General features: G+C 40.5%; 1 protein-coding gene across 1 annotated transcript; it reads left to right on the forward strand.

Annotated features, from left to right (window-relative positions):
• The first annotated feature begins 202 nt into the window (after positions 1 to 202).
• On the forward strand, positions 203 to 27,255 carry LOC122079943 (AP-1 complex subunit gamma-2-like). The gene is made up of 7 exons (XM_042646741.1): positions 203 to 538; positions 8,528 to 8,830; positions 9,052 to 9,193; positions 12,199 to 12,372; positions 14,911 to 15,090; positions 26,764 to 26,918; positions 27,078 to 27,255. The coding sequence occupies exons 1-7, from the start codon at positions 507 to 509 to the stop codon at positions 27,238 to 27,240; spliced, it is 1,149 nt and encodes a 382-aa protein (XP_042502675.1). The 5' UTR covers positions 203 to 506; the 3' UTR covers positions 27,241 to 27,255.

Here is a 27,255-nt window from a genome sequence, read left to right on the forward strand (position 1 = left end):
CCATAGAGATGAATTACTGTGCTAATTCTCGAGGATTCGAGGTGCGCATAAACTGGCCAGACACCTTCGTTTAAAAAAAAAAAATGATAGGTTACTCTAAAACAAAATTTATTACAATAATCATGTAACAATATTGTATTTTCAAGACCAAGCGTTCCTTTAAACACGCTCTGTAGTTTATGGTCTTAAATTTATTAACTGAGACTGGAAGAACGTGAGAGAAAGGGAAAAATAGGGGAAAAAAAAAACCCAACACAAAACATAAGCAGTCTCTCAGTCTTTACCTCTCTGTCTCTCTCTCTCTCTTTGATCCAGTTTCCTTTGCATTTCTATCTGTTATCCTCTTCTATCTTCCTTAGATCTAACAATTCTTCACCCGGATCTAGACTTTTAAACTTCTCCCTCTGTACCTGTTGATACTTGGGTTTCCATTGCGATCGATCGTTTTCTTCTGCTGTTATTTGGTTCGGATCGGGCTCACCTAGAACTTCAAAACGGAGACAATCATGAATCCCTTTTCATCAGGAACACGGTTAAGGTACGATCTCACTCGTTTCTATCTGTTGCACGATCGAGTTTGCGAGAATTTAGTTATTATATCTTTTTAAACCCCTCCTGGTTAGGTGTTTCATTCCTGTTCAGAGTTACGGTATTAGGAGTAATTGACCTAGTGATGTTTTGAAACGACCGTGAAAGTCGTAATGGGATTGGTCTCTCATGGAGTTCGAATTCTCATTAATGGATATAATTCTATTGCTAAACGATATCAAATTGAAGGAACAATAGGTGCTTTTCGTCGGCCATGTCTATATGGAATTGTAAAGTTTTTTTTTTTAATCATTTGATTTTATTCTCCCAATTATAATGCTTTAAAATTCTCCAGTCCTCAGGAATACTTCGGACTTTTCTTGTAGCTCCAGGTAGGCTGGTTTGAGTTGAACTGTAAGAACCGGTGTTATATATGGCTATACATTAAACAGAAATGCTTAGCTGCTCAAATTAAGATTGAATTTTAAATTTTTTGTTGTACAACGATCAAAATTAAGGCGCTTGACTGATTCTGTTTTGCCTAAACATATTCTTGATTAGCCTAGATAAGTTTCTGACCTACATGTAGTACTGATACTCCTCGTGATCTTCCTATTTACTTCTTTTACATGGTTGGCTTCGCTGTTAAAATTCAAGGTAGGAGGACCACTCTCAATGACTGACATGGAGAGCCGTTAAATGGGTCCTAACTTCATTGCTGATTATTTGCAATTAAATGTTCTCCAATGTAAAGTTCTATACAGAGGAAGGAAGAAAAGGAGCTACTTGTTACAATCATTCTTTACCAACTGATCTTAGCATTTTGATATAAACATACATCCACTTCATTTATCCATCTTTAGCCATGGCTCAATCTCTCCATTTGTTGTTTCTCATTGATATTTAAGTCCAGGAATGGGGCCTTGAATGTTGAAGTCATTAGTAGTGTCATAAGCAACAGATGTTTTTTAGGCCCTCTGTATACTTTGTATTTCTATTATCATTAGAATTTGTATTTGAGGTGCAAGCTATCTGCATATTTTGTATTTCAATTAATTAATGCATTTAATGTGTAAATCTTGGATGTCATTTGAGGGTTGTGGAACAGGATTTTGATGAGATTTACAAGGTATCTCTTTTATAGTGGATGAAGCAGTCTTTGGCAATTAAAATTCTTCTGTTGCTTTGTATGGTAGATTTCATGTTTATTTTTCCTGGTGGATCCAAGTCCTTGTTTAATCAAGACCTGGGATATACAATGTCAACACGTCCTCTTGTATGAGGAGAGTTTGATTGTTTTTATCTTTACCAAGATGTTTCAAAGAGTTGAGTTGGCTAGGTATCTCCTCTCATTTATTTCTTGTTGGATGATGTCGGATGACTTGAGTGATTCTAGGATCCTACACTTGAGATTTGCCCACAGCTGAATATAAGGCTTCCAAGTGTGAACACAGAATAATCCTACACCTAGTTAGAAATATCAAAAGGGCGTACCCAATGCTCGAGGCTCCACAACTGTGCGGTTTGGGGAAGGTCATAAAGTACATAGCCTTACACCCACTTCGCGGAGAGGCCGTTTCCCGACTCAAACCCGTGACCACTAGGTCGCAATGATGCAACCTTACTGTTGCACCGAGGTCCACCCTCTATTTAGTTAGAAATTATATGGAGACAAAAATTTGGTGAGAAATTAAGGAAAGTCTTATTATTCAGATGATTGGGTTTGGCAGATAGGGTTGAAGGTACTGTGATTGAAGGGGTTCAACTATTCATATAGGCTTTCTAGGGATTGAAAAGACATTTTGGCATCTTCAAAACTCTTGCTCCAACTACAGACAGCTGAAGTTTCTTCAAAACTCTTGCTCCAACTACAGACAGTTGAAGTTGCTCCAACTACAGACAGCTGAAGTTGGTCCTGAAATGAGTTGGCAATCTGTTTATGCTGAAGTTTGGTGACTATGGAATAGAATCTGCTATCCAATAGGAGAACCTTCTTTCAACTTCAGAATGCACCAGAACAATTTCTATAAAAAAATGCTTTAGTGGGAGGCCACAAATGAGGAGTATCAAGGTCCCATGTGATTGATCAATGTCTTGCCATGGAAACATTAGGGAATGGAGCTGATTTGACCTGGAATGAGTCACTAAAAGGTTTCATAATCACTAGCTCTAGAATTATTTTACAACTTCAGTAGCAATTTGATCAAGGTCCAGTGGCTTATGACCAGAAGATTTGCAATAGGTGCGTTGCGATAAAAAAAATTAGCTGTCAATCGATAGTGTCAATGTCCACTAGTTTCTGACTGTTGATTGGAGGGACATGATCCTAAATCTTCATTGGGACTTGGGATATCACTTGAAGTTAACAATTATGGTGGAGCCTGATGCAGATCAGCCTCAAGAGCATTAAGATGGGTACTCTAAGAGGTACCAAAGAACTGAAAGAAGGAGAAACAATCTGATTCAGTAGCAACTCAGCTCAACTCAGCCTTTTGGTTCTGAGTTGACTCAATTTGAACCTATTTTGATTTTCCCAAAACCAGAATCCTGGGACACTATTTCAAAGTCTTTTTTTTTTTTTTTCTTTAAATTATTTTATTAGTTCCTTGTAATGCTGGAATATTCTATATAAATTCCAGGCCAATTTAGATTTGTTTTCTAGCAATCCTAGATGCTTTAGGACTACGCCTATAGTCTTATTTGGGAGTTAGTTCTTTTCAAGTTTTATTTATTTTAAATTCCTGTTTTGATTAGAATTGTTTTTCTATTGGCTGCTGGTTTCCTAAGGCCAATATGATTTAGTTTTTGCTGTTTTCTATAAAGCATTCTAAGGGCTACTGTCCTCACTCATGTTTTTACCTAGTAAGAAGATGGCTTTGTGCTGCTCTGTTCTGCGTGACTCCGAATTTGGTTGTGAGATTCAACTACACCATTGGTGAGATGCCAATACTGCTGGGGGGATTCCAGTATGGCTAGATGGGCATATCCTCTGTTGTATTCTTCTTCTTCCAATTTTTTTCTCCATTGCTCAATTCCTGCAATCAGGTCAGTTACTGATTCTATTCTCATGTTTGTTTGAAATCTGAAGGTCCATTACATATTTATATATCCCATTTCTGTTACAGTCTTATTATTGTTGATATCCAGAAATCTCCAGTCGACTGTGCTGTTAATTAAGAATCCTGCTGCCAGTTAGATTTCTAATTTTTTTCTTCAACAGAATTTGAGATTTGTAATATGATTTGAGCAGCGTTAATTGACCTCAGCACATTTTTGATTTCTATTCTAAAACAGATCTTATCGCCATTTTGATAGTCCCATTGATACTCGAATTGTTGGAATTCTCAGGACTGGTTCTGCTATTTCAGTCCTCATTTCTTGTTTCTTGTTCTAGTTTGATATTAACTGTTAGTGCTTGTTTTTAGTTGCTGATTGATCATTCATTCAATGCTGTTTTGGTTCCCCTATAATCTTAGATTGAACCCTTGATCTGGAAACCCTAATTAAGAGTCCTATCTCAGTAGGATTGCTCTGTACCTCCAGATCCAACCATTAGATCAGGTTCTTCTTTGGTGAAGCTATTTTTCTCCATTATTCTGACCTTCGACTAGAATATTAGACCATTATGATTCTTGGATCAACTATTATTCAATTTCTTCTGAAATCTGGTTTTTAAACTAGTCACTGAGATTCTGGTTGCATTGGATTTCTGAACCTAGTAAACTTATGCTTCTAGAAACCCATTAGAGTCACTTGGACCTAAAAGAAAGAGTGACTGAACTCTCAAAGAGTCTTCTAATTGTTCTGAGGATTTTTTTTTCAAAGATAATTAAGAATCGGGAAAAGGACAGGTATGCAAGCAGGTTACCTAGGAATTAGGTGTGCTAGTGATTGTTCACCGTTAGATGAAACATAAAAAATCTCAGCCATTTGTAACCTTTGTCTTACATGATTTGCCCAATACCGCCGCTCCACCGTCTTCTTCTTCCTCTTTTTTCTTCTACCTTTCTCCCTCCTCTCAGATCCATCTGTGTTTGTTTCCATCTATATTCAATTCAAACAAGTGATCGAATTCATTGAATAATCTCTCTAATAATCTAAATCCAGGCATCTTTCACTTCTCAATTTTAATTTCCTCTTGCTTGTCGCAGCTTGATTGGTCGATGTGATGGTGGTCTGCAAATGCCGCAAGTTACGCTTCATAGCCCCTGTCTTTTTCTTGTTTCATTCCTTCACTCTGCCCTCATTGCCTTTCAATTCAGAGCAGTTGTTCCATTCTTGTATATTCTTTCTTTGCCCTGAGGCCAACTGCCCATCAATAGTGAAGATTCAGTAGTCTTTCTCTCGCTATTATGCTTATAATTCTCAAAGGTTCAATACTTTATGGGAGAAAAGGAAAGATCAAGCTCTGCCGATCTTTAAATTTCGTCTACTATTTTTTATTGAATCATAGCTTAATTAATAACACCAAACATCAAACATTAGGATTTCTGTGGAGAGTGAGGCGGCAAATTATTAGAAAGAGAGAAGAAAGAAAGGAAAAAGTTGTGAGGAAGAAAAATCAATGCAGCTATGGAAGAAACTGGAGGGGCAGATCTCGGCTATCATTTCATTTTAAATAAAAGGGAAATTTACCGTGCCACCCCCTGGAGAATGCTACAATTATAAGACCACCTCTTCTGTTTCACCAAATTATACTTAGACCCCCTACCGTCAGTTACTATTGAATATACCTAATTTGCTGATGTCAACAATTATATTTTATTTTAAATACCAAAATGCCCTTATTAAATACGAAGTACCAAAAATACCCTTACAATAAGTTAATATTTCTTTACCCAAATTGATAGGCTTTGGACCCCATTCCAAGACCTAATTTACCTTTCTCCCAAATTGCCACTGTTGGACCACTGATGATCGTTCATAGCAGCGGCATCAATGACGGACGGCGACCTTGCGGTGACCCGCAAGACCTCGCGGCTATCCACAAGACCTCGCGGCAACCGGCAAGACCTCGCGGCAACCGGCAAGACCTCGCGGCAACCAGGCGAAATCCGTCTGATATAGTCAATCGTGTTTTTCTTCTCTCTCCCCATTCCTGACCAGGCCATTGTCTTCTCCCTCGTGTCTCTTCCCATACCTGAGCTCTGCGGAGCTATCCCTGTTGGTTAGTGGATGCAGCTCAAGCCCATTAGCCTAACCCTCATATTTGTTCTTGGGTTAATCCCCTCTTCTCTTATCAATCTGTTTCCCATTTGCAAGATTTTATTTTCTTTGGATTTGAATTCGAGTAATCGACCCATTTGGGTGTTCTTTTAGGACTGTAGTTTATAGGAATTATTCGTTTGATTCGTTCTTCGCTTTTTTTGTGATGTGAACTATAGGAACATGGTCTCTGTTCCTTTTATCGTACTCTACTGGAAGAGGTTTGTATCTTTCCTCGCTTGGAAGAGCCCGTTAGCTTCACGGTTCCTTGAACTATTGTTTGAGAGGGCCAGAGAGAAAGCCGGCCCTGTAGAAGAGTTCCATTGGATCGGTCTGATGTTGTTTGTAGCAGTGCCATTCCTTGGAATTGGTGCTTGGACTGGAGCCATTATAGCTTCGATACTAGATATGCCCTTCTGGTCTGCGGTTAAAAATTGATAGTTTTTTAATGGCAAGGGGAAGAATAGAAATGTTCCAGTGTCTGAGGCAGCAGGGGATGATGAACCCTTGAAGTCAACTGATCACCATGATGAAACACCTGAACAAGAGGAAAAGGGGAAGTTGCGAAGTGAGAGAACTGGACGGAGAAGTCAAAACAGAGGTCGATTCAAGGGCCAAAAACAGCATAACCATAACAGTCAAGGCCATGGAACTCTGCACCGTCATCCTGGTGTTGAAGGTTCAAAGCCACCTCTAGGGCCAAAAATGCCTGATGGAACTAGGGGATTCACAATGGGTCGTGGCCGGCCTCTTGTCTAATCAAAGTTCAGCTTGAAGGGTCATGGGCATTCTTAAAGATTTTGAAGGGTTATGCAAAAGAGTGTGTTGGATCAGTGTGGATTCTATGCTTTTATCTGTAGAATACATAAGTTTGGTTTGGATTAAAAAAAAAAAAAGGTATTATGGTTAAAACATGAGTTTGTTTAATGGTAAGGGTACAACGGTCATTTTAACTTGACACTTAACAGTGACTGACAGTAAGGGGTCTGAGCATAATTTGGTGAAACAGAGGGGGTGCTCTTATAATTGGGGCATTCTCTAGGGGGTGGCGCGGTAAATTTCCCTAAATAAAAATATAAAGGGGGAGAGAGAGAGTAGATCAGACGAGAAAGTGAAGAATAATGAAGTTGTAGGAGGTCAAGGACTTGGGGAAAGTGGTTGATCTAATGATGCACGGCCAATGTCCCATGGATTAATGAATGTAAGCTTTCGATATTTGTTTTGGATTTTGAACACCCCTTAGTGCGTGGTGAGGGTGGTGGGGTTGCAGGAAAAACAGAAAACAGAGGAGGTGGGATTGCAAGCAGGGTGAGAGTGCGAAGTTGTAGATGAGAGAGGGAGGGAAGGGATGCCCAATGATGGTCAGTCGGGGGTGGAGGGATTTTGGTAAAAATAGAGGGTGAAGGTTTGTGATGGCAATGGCAGGGCCGGCAAGTTTTAGAAAGACGAACATGAAGGAAAAAGGTAAAAGAGGAAGAAGAAGGACTGTGGAGCGACAGTGTTGGGAACGGGCGGCAAGTTGCATAGAGGTTGAAAGAGAGGGCGGGGAAGAGAAGCAGCGGTTTGCAGTCTGCCATGGGTAGTCGGATTAAGGTCAAGCAGCGTGAGATTTTTTTTTTTTCCATCGTAGAACAGTTGCAGAGGGGAAGAGGGGAGAGAAAAGTTGTAGCAGCGGTGCATTGAAGGTTTAGATTTCTTCTTTCGATCCAACGGTTTTGTTTAAGATTATCAAATCCTACAGTCAAAATCCCGCTAGCATACCTAATTCCTAGGTAACATGCTGGCATACCTATCCCTCCCCCTTAAGAATCTACTAGAGAAACTCTGCGGTGTTGAGCACTTTCTGCTATCCTAAAAGGCTCCTATTTTTAGTTGTGATTTTACTTGCAACCTAATTAAATTTAGTACCCAAGTTAACAAACTTAGAAACTTCCTAATAAAATTAATTGTGAAGCTAACAGTCGAGTTAAATGAGGGACTAAAAGACTATTCAAGGAAAATTGTACTACCATTGAAACTCTCCCCATCCTTCCCCTAAAGGACCCCCCCCCCAAAAAAAAAAGGAAAAAAAAAGCAGAGAAATGTCAGTGTCCCAAGTTAATATACAGTGTGGAAACTTCCTAACTACATTAGATCAGGGAATTAACCATTTAATTTAATAGAAGACTTAACAGACTGCTATAGAAACTCCCTAGCCAAAGGCCTTTCAAAACCTTTGCTGCACCATTGTATATGGTTTCTGGATTTCTACTAAAGCTGAGGGGAGGTTATTTTTAGGCTTTGATTTGTAATAATTCATGTCTAGGTAACCTCTCCTTTTGAGGCTTGTGTGTGTGTGTGTCGGGGGGGGGGGGGGGGGTTTGATCTTCAGACAAAATTTTAAAAAATACAAAAAGTAAGCGTCCTTGATTTTTTGTTTTATGTTGCTGAATGAGGTATTATATGCTAATGGACGTGTTCTGTTATTGGTCCATGGAGATCAATATTGTTGTTAAACTTAGAAATGGTGTTGAATTGGTTGAGTTCCTATATGATAGAAACAATAGAGATTTGAGAGACAATAAAGAGGTTGATACGTTAAACTCTCTTTTGGACTCCTAAAACACATATTTCTCCTTGATTACATGACCTCATTCATTTGTTTATCACCATAAACGTTGATGCTAAAATTTGAAACAGTAATATATTACCTTAATTTTTGCCTACTCTTACATTGGTCTCAGCTAATGGACCTTACTCCCCAACTTAAATTTGTTCATATCATTAATGTGATGTGTATTCAATTTCATTGCAGGGATATGATTCGAGCTATACGTGCTTGCAAAACTGCTGCAGAAGAACGTGCTGTTGTAAGGAAAGAGTGTGCCGCAATTCGTGCTGCAGTTAGTGAAAATGACCAAGATTATCGACACCGGAACCTGGCAAAACTCATGTTCATTCACATGCTTGGTTACCCCACACATTTTGGTCAAATGGAATGCTTAAAGTCAATAGCATCTGCTGGATTTCCAGAGAAGAGAATAGGATATCTTGGTCTCATGTTGCTTCTTGATGAAAGACAAGAAGTTCTTATGCTGGTTACGAACTCTCTAAAGCAGTATCCTGAGATTGTGGCATTTTTTTTTTTTTTTATATACTTGTCCAACCTTTTCAAAACAATTTTTTCTTATATTATTTCTTAAAAAAAATATTATTTATCAGAAAAAAAAGAGTTAAATTGTGAACGCTTACTGTTTGCTAATCATGATGAAGGTTATATTAAACTAGAAATTACTTTTTTCTGTCTCCTATTGTGCAGAATCCTTAACTTATTTGTAGAGATCTTAACCACACGAATCAATATATTGTGGGTCTTGCTCTTTGTGCTTTGGGGAATATTTGTTCAGCAGAAATGGCTCGTGATCTTGCACCTGAAGTGGAAAGATTGCTCCAATTTCGAGATCCCAACATTCGGAAAAAAGTAATTTTCTCTGCTCAAACAGACTTCTTTATTACCATAGGTTCCAGAAATACACAGATGGAAACCCAGAAATTGTGTTGGAAGCCATGTATGTTATGGTGCAAATGAACAGCATCTTGATTAAGTAGGTTGAAAGGCGTGGTTCTAATATAGACTAGGGTAGGTGAACTAACAAGTCTCAACTGCAGGAACTTTTAATCAAAGAACAACCATAATAACCAAGGTAGGACAGCAAAACAACAGATCAGAATTAAGGAAGAAACAGATTTTTGTAAGTCAGAATTTCGAACCCAGAAGCTGGAGTTTATGAGTTCAGACTATAAACCAGATGAATGCCTAACTCAGATATAAGAATAGGGTTCTAACAGATCATAAATCAGAATTATATCCACAGAAAGAGAAAATGACAGAACTTCCAAAGATCAAAATTTTAAGAAGAAATAATTTTCTGCAACTGAATAATAACTAGGATTTAAGGGCTTAAATTCCCAGCTAATGAGACCAATTCAGTGAAGAATAAACTAGCAACCAAACAACAATATTCAGAACAACTCAGATCATTATTCTGGGCATAAATACGAATTGGCCAGAATAGGAGAAATATTCATAACTCAAGAAAACCTGGTCTGATTGGCTTCAAAACAGGATCGATCCACCTTCTTACTTGGCCTAACACTCGATAAAAATTGGAGCACCATTAGATGGCTGAGTGCTCAGATCAGTAAAGGCCGATAGGAGAAATCTGGGTTTCCTAAAACCAGAATTACAGAGTGATCAGATCACTTACCTAAGATGGCTGAAGAAGAATAGTAACAATAAGAAGAGAAGAGAACACTTGAAAGGAACCTTAGTAACAGTAAGAAGAAGAAGAGAACACTTGATAGGAACCTCTTGGGCTTCACATCGCAAAGAGTCAATTGGATTAAACACCAATTCCTCCAGCCTTGATCAAACACAAGACCACCACTTTGATCACACACAAAGCAAACTCAAAAGAGCAACAACAACAACATAGCTTTTCATTCATAAAATCGTGGGCTACTAATGAACCTTCTCTTTATTTATAATAGTGATTGGGGGGGTTACAATAAAATAGAAACTCAAAGTTACTAAAACTGGGTTACTAAAACTACTAACATATAGTTACTAAAACTGGAATTGTAAACTAGGAAATAAAACAACTGGAATTAGAAACTAACTTATGACTGAAAATTAGAAACTAACTAGGTACTGAAATTAGAAACTAAATAACCCCATCTAAAAAAGAAACTAAAGAAAAAGGAAAGAAATCGGTGAATCCCGTATGCAACCTTAGAACCCTTAGTTTAGACCCATAAAAGTGGCCCATTACACTCCAAACCACATGGACTGAAGGCGCAACACATACACAACCCAATCCTAGACTTATTCCTAATAAAACAAGCCTAGTTTGGTTATTAATTTGCATCAGGTTCCCTATACTGGGATTTTGTCATTTGGTGTAGAAGATAGTTTCTTCTGAAATTACTCAGGATCAGTATCCTTTGATCCTTTCTGTACACTACTGCCAGAGAATTGAGTTTAAAATTGACTTTCATTTTCGGTTATCTTTTTCGTATTTGTTATTGTGTTTAATAGCTTAGTCTTTATATGTTACATGTCATGTTTTGACGGTTTGTTTCACCATTTTCCTCCATTTAGAAGATCTTTGGGGATGGTACTCATGTCCAAGTTCAAGGTAATATTTTCTGAAACCGCAAAATTTCAGTCAAAACTTGAAAGGTTTTGGTTGCTGGTTTCAAGGCCCAAATGGCCAAATTAGTTCCCAAAACTTCTAGGGAACCCTATTTTAGGCCTTTTAAACATATTGGAACCCTTAGATTGTAAAAGAACACACGCAAAATGGTAGTTTTACTTTGGACCCTAGGTTGGTAGTGTACATTGTACACTGTATGATACTGCATACTCAAAATTTAGTACTAGAACACACATAATTCAATTAAAACAACTTGAAATTTTAAACATAGTGGCCCTTAGATTGTAAAAGAACACACCCAAAATGGTAGTTTGACTTTGGATCCTAGGTTGGTAGTGTACATTGTATGCTGTATGATACTATATACTCAAAATTTAGTACTAGAACACATTAATTCAATTAAAACAACTAAAATATGCTTTAAGCATGAATAAATATAAAATTAGAAACCATTTCATTTTTATTAAATGTTGTACATGATTCATTACAAAGATGTGAGAGTGATTTGGTCAAAAATCACAAAATTGAAGCTTTCTAGGAAGTTCCTGTCTTTGGAGTCGAAAATAGTGAAATGATACCAAAATTTGAAACATGTCGAAAATTTCACTGCGAAATTTCGATTGAAACCATGCATTTATAACAAAGGGTTTGGCCGAAATGATACTGAAATCTTAAACATGGTTGAAATTTCACCGAAACTACAAAAATTTGACCAAAACATGTTTAAACCAGGTATCACACCTTATTTCGTTGCTACCTTTGTCAAAACCAAAATCTTTTGGTCATTTCGACCAAAATTCGAACATTGATTATATCATTCTATCAGTGGTTTTGGAAGCTTTGCTAATGTTAAACATAGGCAGATCTGAGTGTTTTGTTCCACATGTGGCCGGTCTGTTTTGCCTGTCTTTCAACTGTTTTTTGACTCTTCTTTTTACCCTTTCACTTTCTACATTTCACTTAAATTTTGGCTGTTTTCTTTTGATAATAAAAGATGGCCATTAACCAGTGCTGGTCCTGCCTCTCTGGGGTCCTCCTGGGAGGAGTGAGTTTGGAGATGGTCCTAACCTTCAGCATTTTTTATGCAAAGTGGCTGCTCTCAAGACTCGAATCCAGGAATTTGCCCTGGCAGCCCGAACCTTTTACCATTGCTCCGAGCAATGGCCCCTTTTTATTTATAAGTTAGAAATCTTTGCTGTTATGTTGGAGTTGGGTTTTTTTTGTAGCATTATATTTTGAAACTTGAAATTGATTTTCTCTTGTGTTGTAGGCAGCATTATGCTCCATAAGGATAATAAAGAAAGTGCCAGATCTGGCAGAGAATTTTATTAGTCCTGCTGCTTCCTTGCTCAAAGAAAAGCACCATGGGGTTTTGATAACAGGAGTTCAGCTTTGTACAGATCTATGCAAAGTCAGTGCAGAGGCCCTTGAATATTATAGAAAGGTAAATTGATCATGGACCGGATTATGTGCTAATTATAATTTTATTACAGTGGCACAAAATCCTTTAGAGACATTGAGCTGTATGTCAGTTTGTCTTATAGGGATCTCTCATCACCCCAACTGAATTTTCAACTGCATGAATTATTCATTCTTCTGCTTTTTAGGTGTTGGACTTGAGAAGCATGGTTTAACATGTTTAGAACTCCCTTGGATGACAACTGTACATCACCACATCTGAATGAGTAGCATAGATGAGTTCTTTGTGTGCTCAGCTATGCCCAAACAGAGATACACAATTATGATTCTGTTGATTTTCTTGTCATAAACTTTACTAGCACCGCCTTATCCATAGTTGTCATGGCGTCATGGCGATCCAAGGCTGTGGAGTGGTGGCTAATTGATTCTGCGGTGAATCGCTTGTTATGGCGTTTCCATGGCAGTCAAATCGCATGTGTTATTTTTTATTTTTCCTATTTCTTAAAGTTATTTAGTATGCTACAATATACCCTATCACATATAAAATCAACATGACTTATACATCAAGTCATAAAAAATTAACATGATTTATACTTCAAGTCATAAAAAATCAACATTAAACCACATCAACTCATCAAGTCATAAAAAATCATATCAATCATCAATGTTTTAGATCTGAAATCATTGGATATCAATTCTAAAGCAGGATATATGAATCTGATCAATGAATTAATAAGCAATAACAGAATTTTGGTTCACATGGTGAAACCCTGCTCGAATGGGATCATATTCACTGATAAGTTAATAAAAAATGGGAAATGGAAATAGAGATTAGAGACATGTAAAATGACATAAAAGAAAGCAAATATATATATGAAAATTTACCAGAGACGTTGGAGAATCTAGAAGAGCCATGGGATTTGGCTTGTCAAAGTGCTTGCCTTTGATAGGAGAAGTACATAGTCATGTAATCACAGAATTGCAACTTATATTGCAGATGCACAATTTATTTTGAATCATAGACTTGCAGCAACAACTTAATATAATTTGAATCACGGAATTAAATCTGCAGCAGTGGCGGCAGTAGCAGCCAAAGCAACTAGCCACCACTAGTACAAGCCAGTCTAGCCGCCACTACTGCCGCCGGCTTAGAAGAAGGCAGAGGAGGAGACGAAAAAAGACAGACACGGAACAGAGAAGGGAAGAAGAAAGAAGAATAAAAAAAAATGCAGGCAAAAGGAGGGTTTCAGAGAGGAGATGGGGGAGAGAGAGGGCTTCAGGGGGGAGGAGTGACAGGTTGCCATCAGATGGAGCCAGTGAGCCACCCAAGCATTGGAAGAAGTATTAGGAGGAAAAAAAAAGGAACCAGAAGAATGAGAGGAAGAGGAGGGGGCCGGAACAAGAAGAAGAAGAAAAAAAAACAAAATAGACGAGGACAGAAGAATAAGAAAAATAGAAGCCAGAAAAGAAGAAGAAGAATAGAAGGAAGAAACATACCTGAAGAACCTATCTGTTCATGGCAGCAGCATCTGAGTCGGTGTCGGCATCAAGCTCCATTGAGTTCTTCTTCAAGCTCTTGTTCAAGTTCTTCTTCTTCAAACAGAGAAGGAAGAAGAAGAAGATCGTGAGCAGCTGAAAAATAAAAAAACTGAAAAAACAGTGAAGGGAAGAGAGAAGAAGAAGATGATGACTTTACACTATTTTACTTACCTTGCTGGAGCCGGAGTAGGCGGAGGAAGAATTGCTGAAGCCATGGTAGCCGGAAAAAGTTGTCAAAGCCAGAATCGATGGAGATAATCCCGCTGCCAAGGGTTTCTGGATATCTCCCAAACACGCAAGAGATACGTCTGGTCGAGGGTCTTTTGAAATGGGAAGTTGGGTGTAGAAAGGTAGTCTTATAAGCTTGATGCCATGTAGCTCAATGTAGAGATTCCAAATATACCAGCCAATGACAATGCAAGCGATGGAATAAAAACAAATATATGACATAAAGAAAAGCGATTTTTTTTTTTTTGATAGAGATATTAAAAGGAACGACCGCGTAAGCCTCAAGGCGTCCGCCATGGTAACGCCTATATTGCCATGGCGGTCGCCATTTGTCACTCCAATAAATCGTACCACTGATTTGCATTTGTTTTTCCGCCGGGACGCCAAGTCGGTGCCGACTCCTCGACAACTAGGGCCATATCTGTAATCATTATGCTTATGTTGAATCACTTGCATAATCAACTCCTAGATGAGGACTAACATGGATGCCAAGATGGGAAAATGTCAAATTTACATCTGACTTGGCTGAAGCAGTAAACCTACTTGAACTTGCTAATCTGTTAATCTATTGATTTGTGTAGTTTATTTTTGTTGGTAAGCATTTCTCTAGTCAGTTATATGATGGGCTATTTTCGCATTTTGGGTTAAAAAAAAAAAAAAAAGAACATAAAAAGAAGAGAAGATTATTACTTTTTCTTACTAATTTGTAAAGTTCTCTCTCATCGATAGTGTGTGCATATGTGTATAAGTTCTAGTTTATGGTGCTGAACTGATATATATTTTCACCTAATTGTAGAGGTGCACAGAGGGTTTGGTTAAAGTTCTAAAGGATGTCGTGAATAGTCCATATTCACCAGAGTACGACATGTCTGGGATTACAGACCCTTTCCTTCATATCCGATTGCTTAGGCTTTTACGCATTTTGGGCCAAGGAGATGCAGATGCTAGTGACTGTATGAATGACATTCTTGCTCAGGTAAGTTGCTATTCTTTAGTTTAGATTTACTGCTATAACATTTTGTTCAACTACTTGGTTACCCACTTATGTTTTAGAGACATTGATATGACTGTTGGAGGTTTGTGCTTTGCTGTTTCTTTTACCTATTCAATCAATTTATTGCATGTACGTGAGATGATGTTCTCTTTTCATGCACATGCACCCTTTCACAGTGGATATGTTTTTAGTGAATCTTCATGCTGTCAAATATATGATAAATAATGTTGAGCTCCATGTCTCCATGCAAATTATAATTCATGTGTTTCTTGGACCTTTTTCCATTTTTGTTGTTGGCTACATGAATGCTGTTCTCCTAGTTTTATTTTATCCTGCTTCATATCCTCCTTTAATTCACATTTGAATATTGGAACATATAAGTAAAAGGTTAAAATCATATTTCTGATTAATGGATTACTAAACTTGGCTCCTTGGTTCAACTCTCAATGAAAGCAAAAATATTTTCAATGTAATACCTAAGGGCTTCTTTCTCATATAACCCATTGAGATTCCCCTCCGCCTGAACCCATGACCTCCCCTCCCCCTCCGCTGGCTTCTGCCGTCGGCACTCCCTCCCCCCTGTGCCTCCTTCCCCTTCTACCCCTGCTATCTCTTCTCCTCCCGACAATCGCCCCTGGACCCAAGTCATTTCTTCCTCCCCACCTTCTTTCTCCTCCCTGCCCCTATCTCTGGCCACTCTCTCTACTTCCATCCTCCCACCTCCCTTAACTCTATCCCCATCGGCCCCTGTCCCCAGGGCTTCTTGAACCTGAAATTTGCTGGTGGAAGAACTGCGTTGTGGGTTCCTTCCTGGGCAGTCGGCCACCGTTCACTGTTGTCAAGTCCTCCCTCCATAATCAATGGAAATCCTCATGCCCTCTCTCCACCTTCATGCTTGACAATGGCACCTTCCTTTTCAACTTCTCTTCCCCTGCTGACAAGTCGGTTGCTATTGATGGTGGTCCCTAGTATGTAGGGAAAAAACCTATTTTCTTGCGGCAGTGGGATGAGCGTACTTCCTTTCATTGTTCGGAACCTTCTTCTATCCCTCTCTGGATTTCCCTCCCTAACCTCCCACTCCACTTCTGGTGTGTTAAGGGGCTTAGCCTCATAGGGTCTATCATTGGCAAGCCATTATACTCTGATAAGAGAACCAAAACAATGGATCGTTTTTCCTTTGCCCGCATATGCATCGAGGTCTCGGCTGATCGGATTCTGCCCTCCTCTATCACCGTCCTTGAAGGAGATGACCATTCGTTTGAACGAGACATAATTTATGACTGGATCCCCACAGGTGCTCCACATGCAAATGCTTCGGACATTCTACCATGCTTTGCAGTAAAAAAGAAAAAATAAATTCAAAAATTAATTTTGATGAAGAAATTGTGGGGGCACAGTCGAGTCATCTCTGGGATTTGGTAGTTAAGATCCGATCGTTTGTTCGTCTTCATCCTCTACGGTTCCTGTTAGCCTTATGGGTGATCAGATCCCTTTGAGAAAACCTCTCAGACGTAAACGAAGCAGAATTTAGCGCCCTCCGATCGCTACCTCCGGTGAAGATCCTCTCTCGTCTAGAACCGTTGGTCCGTTGGAAGATCCAATGGGCATTAATCGGTTCTCTCTATTGGCTTGTCTTGATGACCTTGCTATGTCTGCAGCCCTACCACTTATTCCTTCTTCCCCTTGCTGTCCTTATGACTTTCCTATACCCTCTTCTGAGGTGGCCTTGGTCCCTGTTCCTTACCCCCTCCCTTCTGTCCCCTCACCCGTTGTCCTTCTGTCTCTCCTCCCTCTTCCTTCTTGCCCGTCATCGGTCGTCAATCTTGGTACGAACTCCTCCCCATCCCTCTCATCTTATCCTTCTCCCTCAAACCAGCTGTTCCAACTTGATTCTCACTTCATTCCTCTCAACCAATTCCTCCCAGTCCAATTACTCTCCAAATTCGCTAAATTTCCACCGGACCACCCGTTATATCCTGGTAACTTGTATAACCCGACCCATTCCTTCCAGCACCTTCTTGATCCAAACCCGACTCCTCCTTCTAGCTTACCTGGCCCATACCCTTACCCTTACCCTTCCACTTTGACCCAAAACCCTTACCCGTCACCTTCCACACCTGCTTCCTCCTCTATCCCCCTGGGTGCACGAGACTGTTCCCGCCAACGTCCCTCATTCTTGCTCTCTGGTTTCGGACCCCGTGGGTCCCTGTCGACAGTCTCCTCTCCAGCTTGCTTCACCGCCTTGTCGCTCTTCGTTTATGCCTCCAATTGTCCTGCCGTTGGCTCTGCTTCTGATGTCGCCCCTGTCCGCCTCCCCTGGTCTTAGGCGTTGCATCAGACGTCGCTGGTTCGATACCTTTCGCCTGTGAGGCCCCCTTTGGTCTTGGTACGGTAGCTCCTTCAACTGCAACACACTTCCCTGGTCTCTTGCTAGGGACTGTCGAACCTGAGAATCTTGCTGCAGCTCCTCAGCCCTCCCTCGCCTTGGAAGGTGGCAGCTTCGACTCTTCCTTCATCCTGTCCATTGATAAAATCTTGGATAACACTGTTGCCTCGACTACTGGCCTCCCTTCGGGAATTCTGCCTGCTTCTTCTTTCACGCCTTGGAAGGTGTCATCATCCGTCTACCCTGCTGTTATTGTTAGTGCTCTCCAACCTATCACTATTGCTACTAATGAAGTTGATACTCCTCATACTACCACTATTGCTGCTGATGTTGTTGGTGCTCCTCACCCTTCCACTATTGCTGTTATTGGTGCTCGCCACCCTGGTCTCAACACTGGCACCCAGCCAGGCACACATCATCTGGACTCCTTCCCCAATGCTAATTCCCCCTGGGAATCATGGTCCAGTGGCTGAAGCATCCTCTCCCCGATCTAGGTTCAGATTGGATCCTCCTGATCCCCCAGAACTCTTATTGCCGGTCACAAGAAGGTTATGTCCAACACTTCCCGTCCTAAAGGAACTTCCATCCCCAAACCTACCACCACCCCTCTCCCCTCCCCTCTCAAGGAGTACTCTCGTCGGACTAAGACCAAGTCTAGCCTTTCCACTTGCTTGATTGAGCCTTGACTGCCCCCCCACTCCCATCCCCAATGATCCCTTGGATTATCTGGAATGTTAGAGGTCTCAATTCCTCTGCTAAACATGCATCCATTCGCTCCCGAATTAAGCTGCCATCATCTGTCTCCTCGAAACCCGTGTCCTTGAAGCCAATGCCCCTTCACATAGTTGCTTCCATTGCGCCCTTTTGGTGTTTCATCTCCAATTATGCGTACTCCCCTAATGGGCGCATTTGGATCCTTTGGAACCCTCTCCTTATACACATCTCCCATTTAGCCTCTTCCTCCCAAGTCATCCATTTCTCCTTCTCCCCTCCATCAGGCTCCCCCCTCTTAGCCTTTTCCTCTGTTTATGCCCATAATCGGGCCCCTGATAGGCTCCCTCTTTGGTTTCTCCTTCTCTTCCTCCCATTCCTTCTCTCCTTGGGGCATTGGAGGAGACTTCAATGTGATCAGAGCATCCCATGAGAAACTCGGTGGGGTTCCTATAGACACCACCTCCTCCGACCCCTTTAATGAGTGCATTGAGGATATCGGGATGGATGACCTAAGATGGTTTGGCTCTAAATTTACTTGGCATAACTGCTGTAGTGGACATAATAGGGTGGCCTGTAAGCTTGGCCGTCTCCTTGTCAATGAGGCTTTGCTTACCTCCTTCCTGGCCTCCCATGCTAGCTTCGACCCCCCTGGCATCTTCGATCACTCTCCCATCTCCCTCTTCGTTCAGGCCAACATCTCCTTTGGCCCTAAACCTTTCAACTACCTTGACATGTGGTCCCATCATGATGGTTTCCTCCCCTTGGTTAGGGATATGTGGGCCATTCCCATCGCTGTCTCTTCCTCTCCTCTCATTGCAAAAGCTAAAAAATGTCAAAGCGGCCCTTAAAACCTGGAACTTTGATACTTTTGGTAATATCTCTAATCAGGTTTCTTCTTGCCAAGTGAAATTTGACCTCATTCAGTCCAGGCTTCAGCTTGATCCTCTCAACTCCTACCTGGCCGAGGATGAAAAGTTGGCTGCTCTGGATCTCTCCTCCCACCTTGCTCAAGAAGAATCCTTTCTCCGTCAAAAATCTAGGATTAAATGGCTTGAGCTTGGAGATTCCAACGCAACCTACTTCCATAGCTGCCTTAAAGCCCGCATCAATGCTAATTCCATTCTCAAGCTCTTCTCCCGCTTTGGCTCCGAGCTTCTTTCCCCCTCGGACATCAAAGCTGAAGCGGTGTCTTGTTTTGAGGATCTCTTCAACCCCCCCATCCCTTCCTCACCCGTTCACCCCAACATCCTCAAAAAATTCATTCTTGACCACCTCATGCCATCCCTTCAAGCTATCCCCTCGGATGATGAGATCCTCCCCGCTGCCCTCCACCACAAATCTAACAAAACTCCTGGTCCTGATGGCTTCAACATGGGATTCTTTTCCATTTGTTGGCATATCATCCGCGATGATTTCATCTTTGCCATCCGCAGCTTCTTCCTCAACCCTTCCCAAATCTCTGGCATCAACTGTTCCTTCCTTTGTCTCATCCCCAAGAAGGATGGAGCCCAGTGCATGTCTGATTTCAGACCCGTCTCCCTTTGCAATCTTCTCTACAAATTCATTGCCAAGATCCTCGCCAATGGGATCCAAAAGGTTATTGACTCCATTGTCAGTCCAACCCAATCTGCCTTCATTGCTGGTTTGCATCTTTGACAACATCATCCTTTATCATGAGATCTTCAAAGGCTTTAATCGCAAATCCCACTCTTCTGCTGCCCTCATGAAGATAGAGATTCATAAGGCATTTGATTCTATCCGTTGGGATTTCATCTCCAATGTACTTCTCCAAATGTCCTTCCCCCTTCCTTTGTTCATTGGGTTCACTCCTGTATCTCCACCCCCCGCTTCTCTGTCCTCATCAATGGGAGTCCTACGGGCTATTTCTCCTCTATGGTGGGCATTTGTCTGGGGTGCCCCCTCTCTCCCTTCCTCTTTTGCATGGCTCTCGAAGTCCTTTCCTGCTCGATCCAATCCTTCACTGACCAATACCTATCTCCCTCATCCCCAAATGTAGAGCTCTTTCGCTAACCCACCTGGATTTTGCAGACGATCTCATGATCTTCTCTAAAGCTGACCTCGCCTCCATCACCAACATTATGACCTCCCTTCACCTCTTTGAATCCCTTTCTGGCTTGAAAATCAACATCTTCAAATCCAACGTCTTCCTCTCGGGTGTCTCTGATGCGTGCCAAGCTCAGCTTCTTGCCATCTCTAGTTTCTCCCTGGGATCCCTCCCTGTCCGTTACCTTGGTCTCCCCCTCATTTCCTCTCGTCTCTCCGCTCATCACTACTCTCCCATCTTGATTCCATCAGGAAAAGGCTCCACCTTTGGAAAGGTAAGCTTCTCTCATATGCCGGTCGCCTTGTCCTCATTCAATCAGTCCTTCAATCCCTCTACCTTTATTGGTCGGGTATCTTCTTACTCCTTGCTAGTTGCTACCACTTGCAAGGCCATTGACTCCCTTCTCTGCGCCTTCCTTTGGAAAGGATCTGATGTCACCAGATTCCTCCACCTCATGAGCTGGTCTAAAGTTTGCCATCCCAAGGCTGAAGAGGCTTGGGCATCCTTGAAATTAAGGACGTCAACTCCGCTGCTACCCTTAAGCTCATTTGGAAGATCATTTCCAAGCAGTGCAACATTTTGGTCTCCTGGATTTACTCTGCCCCTCTTAAAAATGATTCCCTTTGGACTGTCACCCTTTCCCCTGATGCTTCCTGGATCTAGCATTGTATCCTCGATTCCAGACGTTTGGCCCTCAATTCCATTTCCTGCATTATTGGCAAGGGCTCCTCCACTACGCTCTAGCTTGACCCCTGACACCCTGTTGGCATTCCTTATCCCCTTGGTTTCCCCTAGAATCATCACCTCTTTTGGTTCGATTTGCTCTGCCACTGTGGCCTCCATCCTTTCCCCCATTGGTTGGTCCCCTCCTCTCCGTCCCTCCATGGCGAACCTTTGGTCCTCCCTGCCTCCCATCCTCCCTGGCCATAGAGGATTTCAAGATACTTTTAATTGGTTGCCCTCCTCCTCGGGCCTATTCTCTTCTGCCTCTGCTTGGGACTTCATTCACTCCAAAGACCCTCTTATTACCTGGCGAAACATCATCTGGTTTAAAGGGCACATTCCTCGTCATAGTTTCACCGCTTGACGAACCCTCTCCTATTGCTTCCCTACGTGGGCTTTCCTTAACTACCGCCACATCTAGGTCCCCACCTCCTATTGTTTGTGCTAGAATGGTACGGAAGATGTTGACCATCTCTTCTTCTCTTGCCCTTTTTCTACTTCCATTTGGAAGAAGGTCCTCCGCTCTTGCTAGCCTTCCCCCGTCCCATACTCCCCCTCCCCCGGGAATGGATTTGGATTGACATGACCTTTAGTGGCTCCACCATTTGTGACACAATCGGAAATCTCGCTTTTCGCTCTACCATCAATCATCTTTGGATGTAACGTAATCTTCGTAGTTGGACCCCTAACTCCTGTTCCTTCGAAAGGATTTGGAAAGCCATCTATTTTTATGTTACTTCCAAACTCAGATCTCTGCGTCTCCGCCCGGTTCAAGACACCCAAAGGAACATGCTCATTGTTGTATCCTGGGCCTCCCTGCCTCTATCATCCTCTCCCCCCCCCCCCCCTAACAAAAAATAAAAATAAAAATTGATGTATCCCCTGGCTAGCTTGTTTGGCGCTTAGCCCCCTATTGGGCCCCCCTCTTTCCCCTTGTATATTCTTTTCCTTGGTAATGAATTATTTATTCATCGAAAATAAAAAACTTGGCTCCCTAAAACTAATCAAGATCTTGTATTTTGTTTGATCTTCAAAAACATTAGCATCCCTGGACAGGGACTCAGACTGTTGGCACAAGAGCTAGAGGACTTTAAGCCTGTTATATTTTCACCCTTTTTAAGACATGAGGTTTATAAGAAGAAAGAGCAAGGTGATCAAAGATTGAAATTTGGGGCAAAAGTCTGAAATCGATAATTCAGGTGCTTTATTGAGATTGAAACAGTGACCATCATGTTAACTTCCAATTGATAATCTTTCATTTTATTATTATTATTATTTTTCCATTTTAGTGAGAATGCGATGAATGATGATGATATGGGGCACCTGCCTGAGTTATAGTGATGCAGTAGCATTGTTTGGATGGACTGATATAAAACTTTGGAAACCAAGCCCACCAAGAAAGGCAGTCTAAAACCCAAGCTTATTGGCTCAGTTTTGGGTTGATACAAGGGCCACGCTGCTATATTAATTTGGGATTATTTTAATTGATTGGGGGCATTTTTGTACTACCATTCTTTTTAAAATTAATAGCTGTTAGTAGATTGTTACACAGTGTTGTGGGCCCAAGCTAGGGGGCCATGGGTTAGTGCTCTAGTCTAGAAGTCAGTTATTGTTAAGAGCATAGTTATCAAGTCATTGCCTTGATTTTTACCATCCTCGTTCGCCTTGGTCGCCTTATCACCTTGATATCCTTGGTTAGGAGTCTTTAAAATATTAAGTCAATCTGGTAAAAGGTTTTAGAGTTATAAGTCAGCTAGAGTTCTCATTTTCTGGATTTCACATATGTCTTGTAATTCTCATTGATTGCTGAATTGCAGAGAGTTTATGTGTCTTGTGTGTGGCATCTGGTCTCTCTTCCCCCATTTTGTCTCTTATTTTTCTCTCCTCTGCCCTTTCGATCTTCTTTCTTCTCCTATCTGTGTTCTTATTTTCTCTTCTACTTCTCTCTTCTCTTTTCTCTATCACTATCCTTTTTTCTTCGTATTATCCTTTCTTCTTTTTTTCACTATTGCAAGGCACTGAAGTTGTTTGATGTAAGCGAAGGATGTAAATCTGATCGATTGGGCTTGATCAAGTCTAAACGCAAAAGTCCCAATAAGTCCACATGATGGGATGGTCAGACCTACTTTCTATTTCTTTAAGTCTCTAGAAGTACTAGGTTAGTTTCTATTTTCAGTGCAGGCAGTTTCTAGGAGTTCCTATTTTCTATTTCTTAGTCTTCAAGTCTTTTGAGTTATGAAAGTTTCTAAATTTGGAGATGAGTTCCAAATTTGTATTTTTAGTAATTTTTTATATCTGTTTTAATGTTCTTGAAGTTTGATTGCAGGTCTGTTAGATTAGTTTCTAATTCTAAATTATTAGAGTTTTAAGAAAGTTTTATCTGAGTTTGAGCAACAAAAGCTGATCCCTACACTATAAGCATAGTTTTCAATCGTGTAAAAGATTGCTGCTGTTAACTTTTCATTGTGGATTCACTAGTGTGAGAACTGAAGTTCTCCTGTTGGTTTTAGGTGGATTCCCTAGGCCAAATAGGGAGGATTTCAGCTCCTTGCTTGTTTCTGATATTTCAGCTCCTTGCTTGTTCCTGTCCATTGTTGCTTGGAACCCAACTTCTGCAGATCAATTCCAGCCCCTTAGCTTAGCCTGCAGATACCCTGTTGTATCCCAATTTTTCAACAACCTGCAACTCTTCATATTTTTCTCAATCTGGTTCTGTTAGCCCTCAAACTTCACCCCTTATCCTCCTTTCATCATTCTCTGCTAGATCATACTCATAAATCCTACCAGTAAGCTCCTTTTCCAACCCATTTCATTACCTTGCTCTGTTCTGGTCACTGATTTTCAGTGAACTTTCGTAGAGGTGTGAGAAATCTCTGAGATTTCAGCCACCGCTAGGCCCCTCCTAAATCACCACTCGACTGAAGTTTCAGCTCCATCCAAGCCCTAAATCACAAAACACAAATTATTAGCTTCCCCCTATTGAGCCATAATTCTGCCTTAGTTCCAATTTCTCAACATTTCCTTGTTTCTTTCCTATATTTCTGACTTCCTTGGTTTATATTCAGTTCGATTTCAGTACTCCAGACCTAAATCCTAATCAGCCCCTTTAGCTACAAGCACCTTGAGCCTGAAAACCCTAATTGGGGTTAGGGTATCCATAGTGCCACGACCAACATTGTTTGAATCAGCAGGCAACTCTTCCAGAAAACTGGTCAGTTTTAGTTATAAAATATACTAAATGGATACTTGTTTATTCTCCTTATTTATATTATTTCTTCTATTACCTTATTCTCTTATGTCTACGTAGGTATGTTTGATATGCACTTATATCTTCCTAGATATATTATTCTGCCTATTCCATTTCATAGTTCAGATTAGGCTAGGTTCTTTATTCAGTCCTGTTACATAATATCAGTCTCTTAAATTCCATGTACTACACTGTTTCTGGGCCTCTCCAGCAGCTTGAACTCCATTTATTCCTTACTTGAGAATTTTGGATAGCTGGCTGCTTGGCTGTGTTTGGTAGTCATCCGAAAAAACGTTTCCGGTGTTTTATTGTTTTACGGGAACAAGAAAACAGAAGCTTCCGTTTGGTGTCCACGGGTTTGTTTTTCCATTTTTTCGAAATGACCCGGGTAAAGAAACGGGAAATGTTGGAACATGATAACCATGTTCCAACATTTGATAGCCATGTTCCAACATTTGAGTTCCATTCCAAAATGGAATTTTGACACATAAACGGAAAATTCTGATTTTGACACGAAAAGTCGTTTCTAGAACAGAATGACTACCAATCGTAGCCTAATAACTTACTTGTAAAGCTGCTGTCAAATCATTATGTTTCTTGTGCTCATGAGAACTTGTTTTAACTCTGTAGCAATTGTGTTGATACCTAAACTGACAGTTAGACAAATAAGGCCAGCGCTACAATGGCTATATCTCCACAAGTAGTTTGTAAAACTGAAAACATGGTAAGATGTTTTGCTGGTAGGTCATACTTCTTAATGCTGTTTTGTGTTTTAATCACTCAGATTGGCTCATTTCTAATTTTCTTATGCTTGGTTTTCTGTAGCTATTCTGTTTGCATGCACGAAAACCCAGTCTGGAATCCTGATTCTACCTTTTATCAGAATGTGGCCATTAAATCATTTTTGTTACTTTTGTCCTTAACATGGAACACACAACAATTTGATTCAACCTTGTTCCGTACACCGAAGTAATGGGATCTTAATGCATGCAGACTGGAGCATAAGAATTACTGAATTGAAAACACAATATAACTCATGAATATTGGGCCGGAAGATACATCACTAAATTGGTCAGGGGAGAGAGGAAAAGAGAAGTAGAGGATGATGTTTCACAGAGATTTAAAGTAGGTTGGATGAAGTGGAGAGGTGCGACTAGAGTGCTATGTGACCGACGGATTCCTTTAAAGCTTAAAGGAAAATTCTTTTAGAACTGTTGTATGACCAGCTATGATGTATGGGGCGGAATGTTGGGCAAGAAGTGTCATATAGATAAGCTAAATGGTAGAGATGTAGATATTAAAATGGATGTGCGGCAAAACGATGAAGGATATGGCAAGGAATGAACGTATTAGAGCTGATTTGGGAGTTGCCCCGATCAATGATAAGCTTCGAGAAAGTCATTTGAGGTAGTATGGCCATATCCAATAGAGGCTTGAGGATGCCCCAGTAGGGAGGAATGATCTGATTCTGATATGAAAGAGCTAGGGGCAAGCCTAAATTGACCATAGAAATAGTGAGGCATGACATGCATAGCCTATGTCTTGTCCCAAGTATGACCTTGGATAGAGCCGATTGGAGGGCAATGAATCATGTAGCCGACCCATTTAGCTGAGATTTTCCCGACTTGCTGGTGCTGTGTCCCTTTCCTTTACTTTCCTTTATTTCGCTTTCATTTCTCCTGTTTGTTTTTGCTCGGATCCATGTAGCCAATCCCATTAAGTTGAGATAAGATTGAGTTTGTTGTTGGATAGAGGAATAGAGAACCAGATATTTAAAGCTCTTTCAACATGATAGAATGTGGTTCATTCGAAAACACTGTTATCATAATACTTAATACTATTGACTTATTTCCTCCCCTCTCTCAAAAAAGAAATCCTAAGATTTTACCTGACTTATTTGCATCTTTTGTGATCGTTAAAATATTAACTATTTAATGTATAGAAAATAAATGAAACTGAAATTATACCCCTAAAAATATAAAAAGGCGTCCACTAAGTCCAACCTAATGATAGTCCTTTATCTAAAATTTATTTATTTATTTCCTATGTTCTTTTGAAAACCATCTGACCTCTGCATGAATTTTGATCTGGTGTCATATTGGTCGAAATAAATAGGTAAGCTGTGAAGACCGATTTAGCATTGTATGATGGATACTGAAATTTCATGTGCCATGATGCCATCACAGTTTTCAGCTGAAATTTTTTTTGGGAACCGTTTCTTTTCCATGATTCAGTTGTTGGAAAATTGCATCAGATAGAAATGAAATACAATAGTTTTAGTGCAAACTCAGCATTAACTGCATGATAGTGTGAAGATATTAATAGAAGTAGGCACCAGCTTCTGTTTGCATGCCTTTGCTCAAGTGCTCAAACGCACACAGCATATGCTTATCTGGTGCAAAGCCCCTCACTTTTCTTTTAATTTCGTGTTTCTTTCATTATCTTTCTTATTAGTGTTCATTCTATGACTTGCATTGTATGGCATTTTAGTGTCTTTGACATGATGATTTCCTTGTTTAGGTAGCAACGAAAACCGAGCCAAACAAAAATGCTGGGAATGCCATTCTTTATGAATGTGTTGAAACTATTATGAGCATTGAGGACAATAGTGGCTTACGTGTGCTTGCCATTAATATTTTGGGAAGATTCTTGTCAAACCGCGACAACAATATCAGGTCAGCCTTCTTTAGTACCATTTATCTTGAGCATCACTCCAGTTGTTGCCTTATTATCTCTGTTTAGTAAGAAGGCATCCTCTGCAAAATTATTTTCAAACATTTTAATTTGTGCAAATGTAGACTTTACCTTTTATTTTCTGTTTCTTTTTTGATCAGCAATATAAGTACTGTGAAGGGTAGAGACTTCCTCAATTATAGAAGTATGTCTTACGAGACCTTCATCATGAGATTTCAATCAAACACTGTCATTTACTCATTTCTATCTAATTTCTTAAATTTCTTAAACCTTCTTAAACACATGTCCAATCAAGCATGGTAGTGTCTAATAGGAAAA

This window comes from Macadamia integrifolia, chromosome 5 (genome assembly GCF_013358625.1).
Source record: "Macadamia integrifolia cultivar HAES 741 chromosome 5, SCU_Mint_v3, whole genome shotgun sequence".
Taxonomy (NCBI): Eukaryota; Viridiplantae; Streptophyta; class Magnoliopsida; order Proteales; family Proteaceae; genus Macadamia; species Macadamia integrifolia.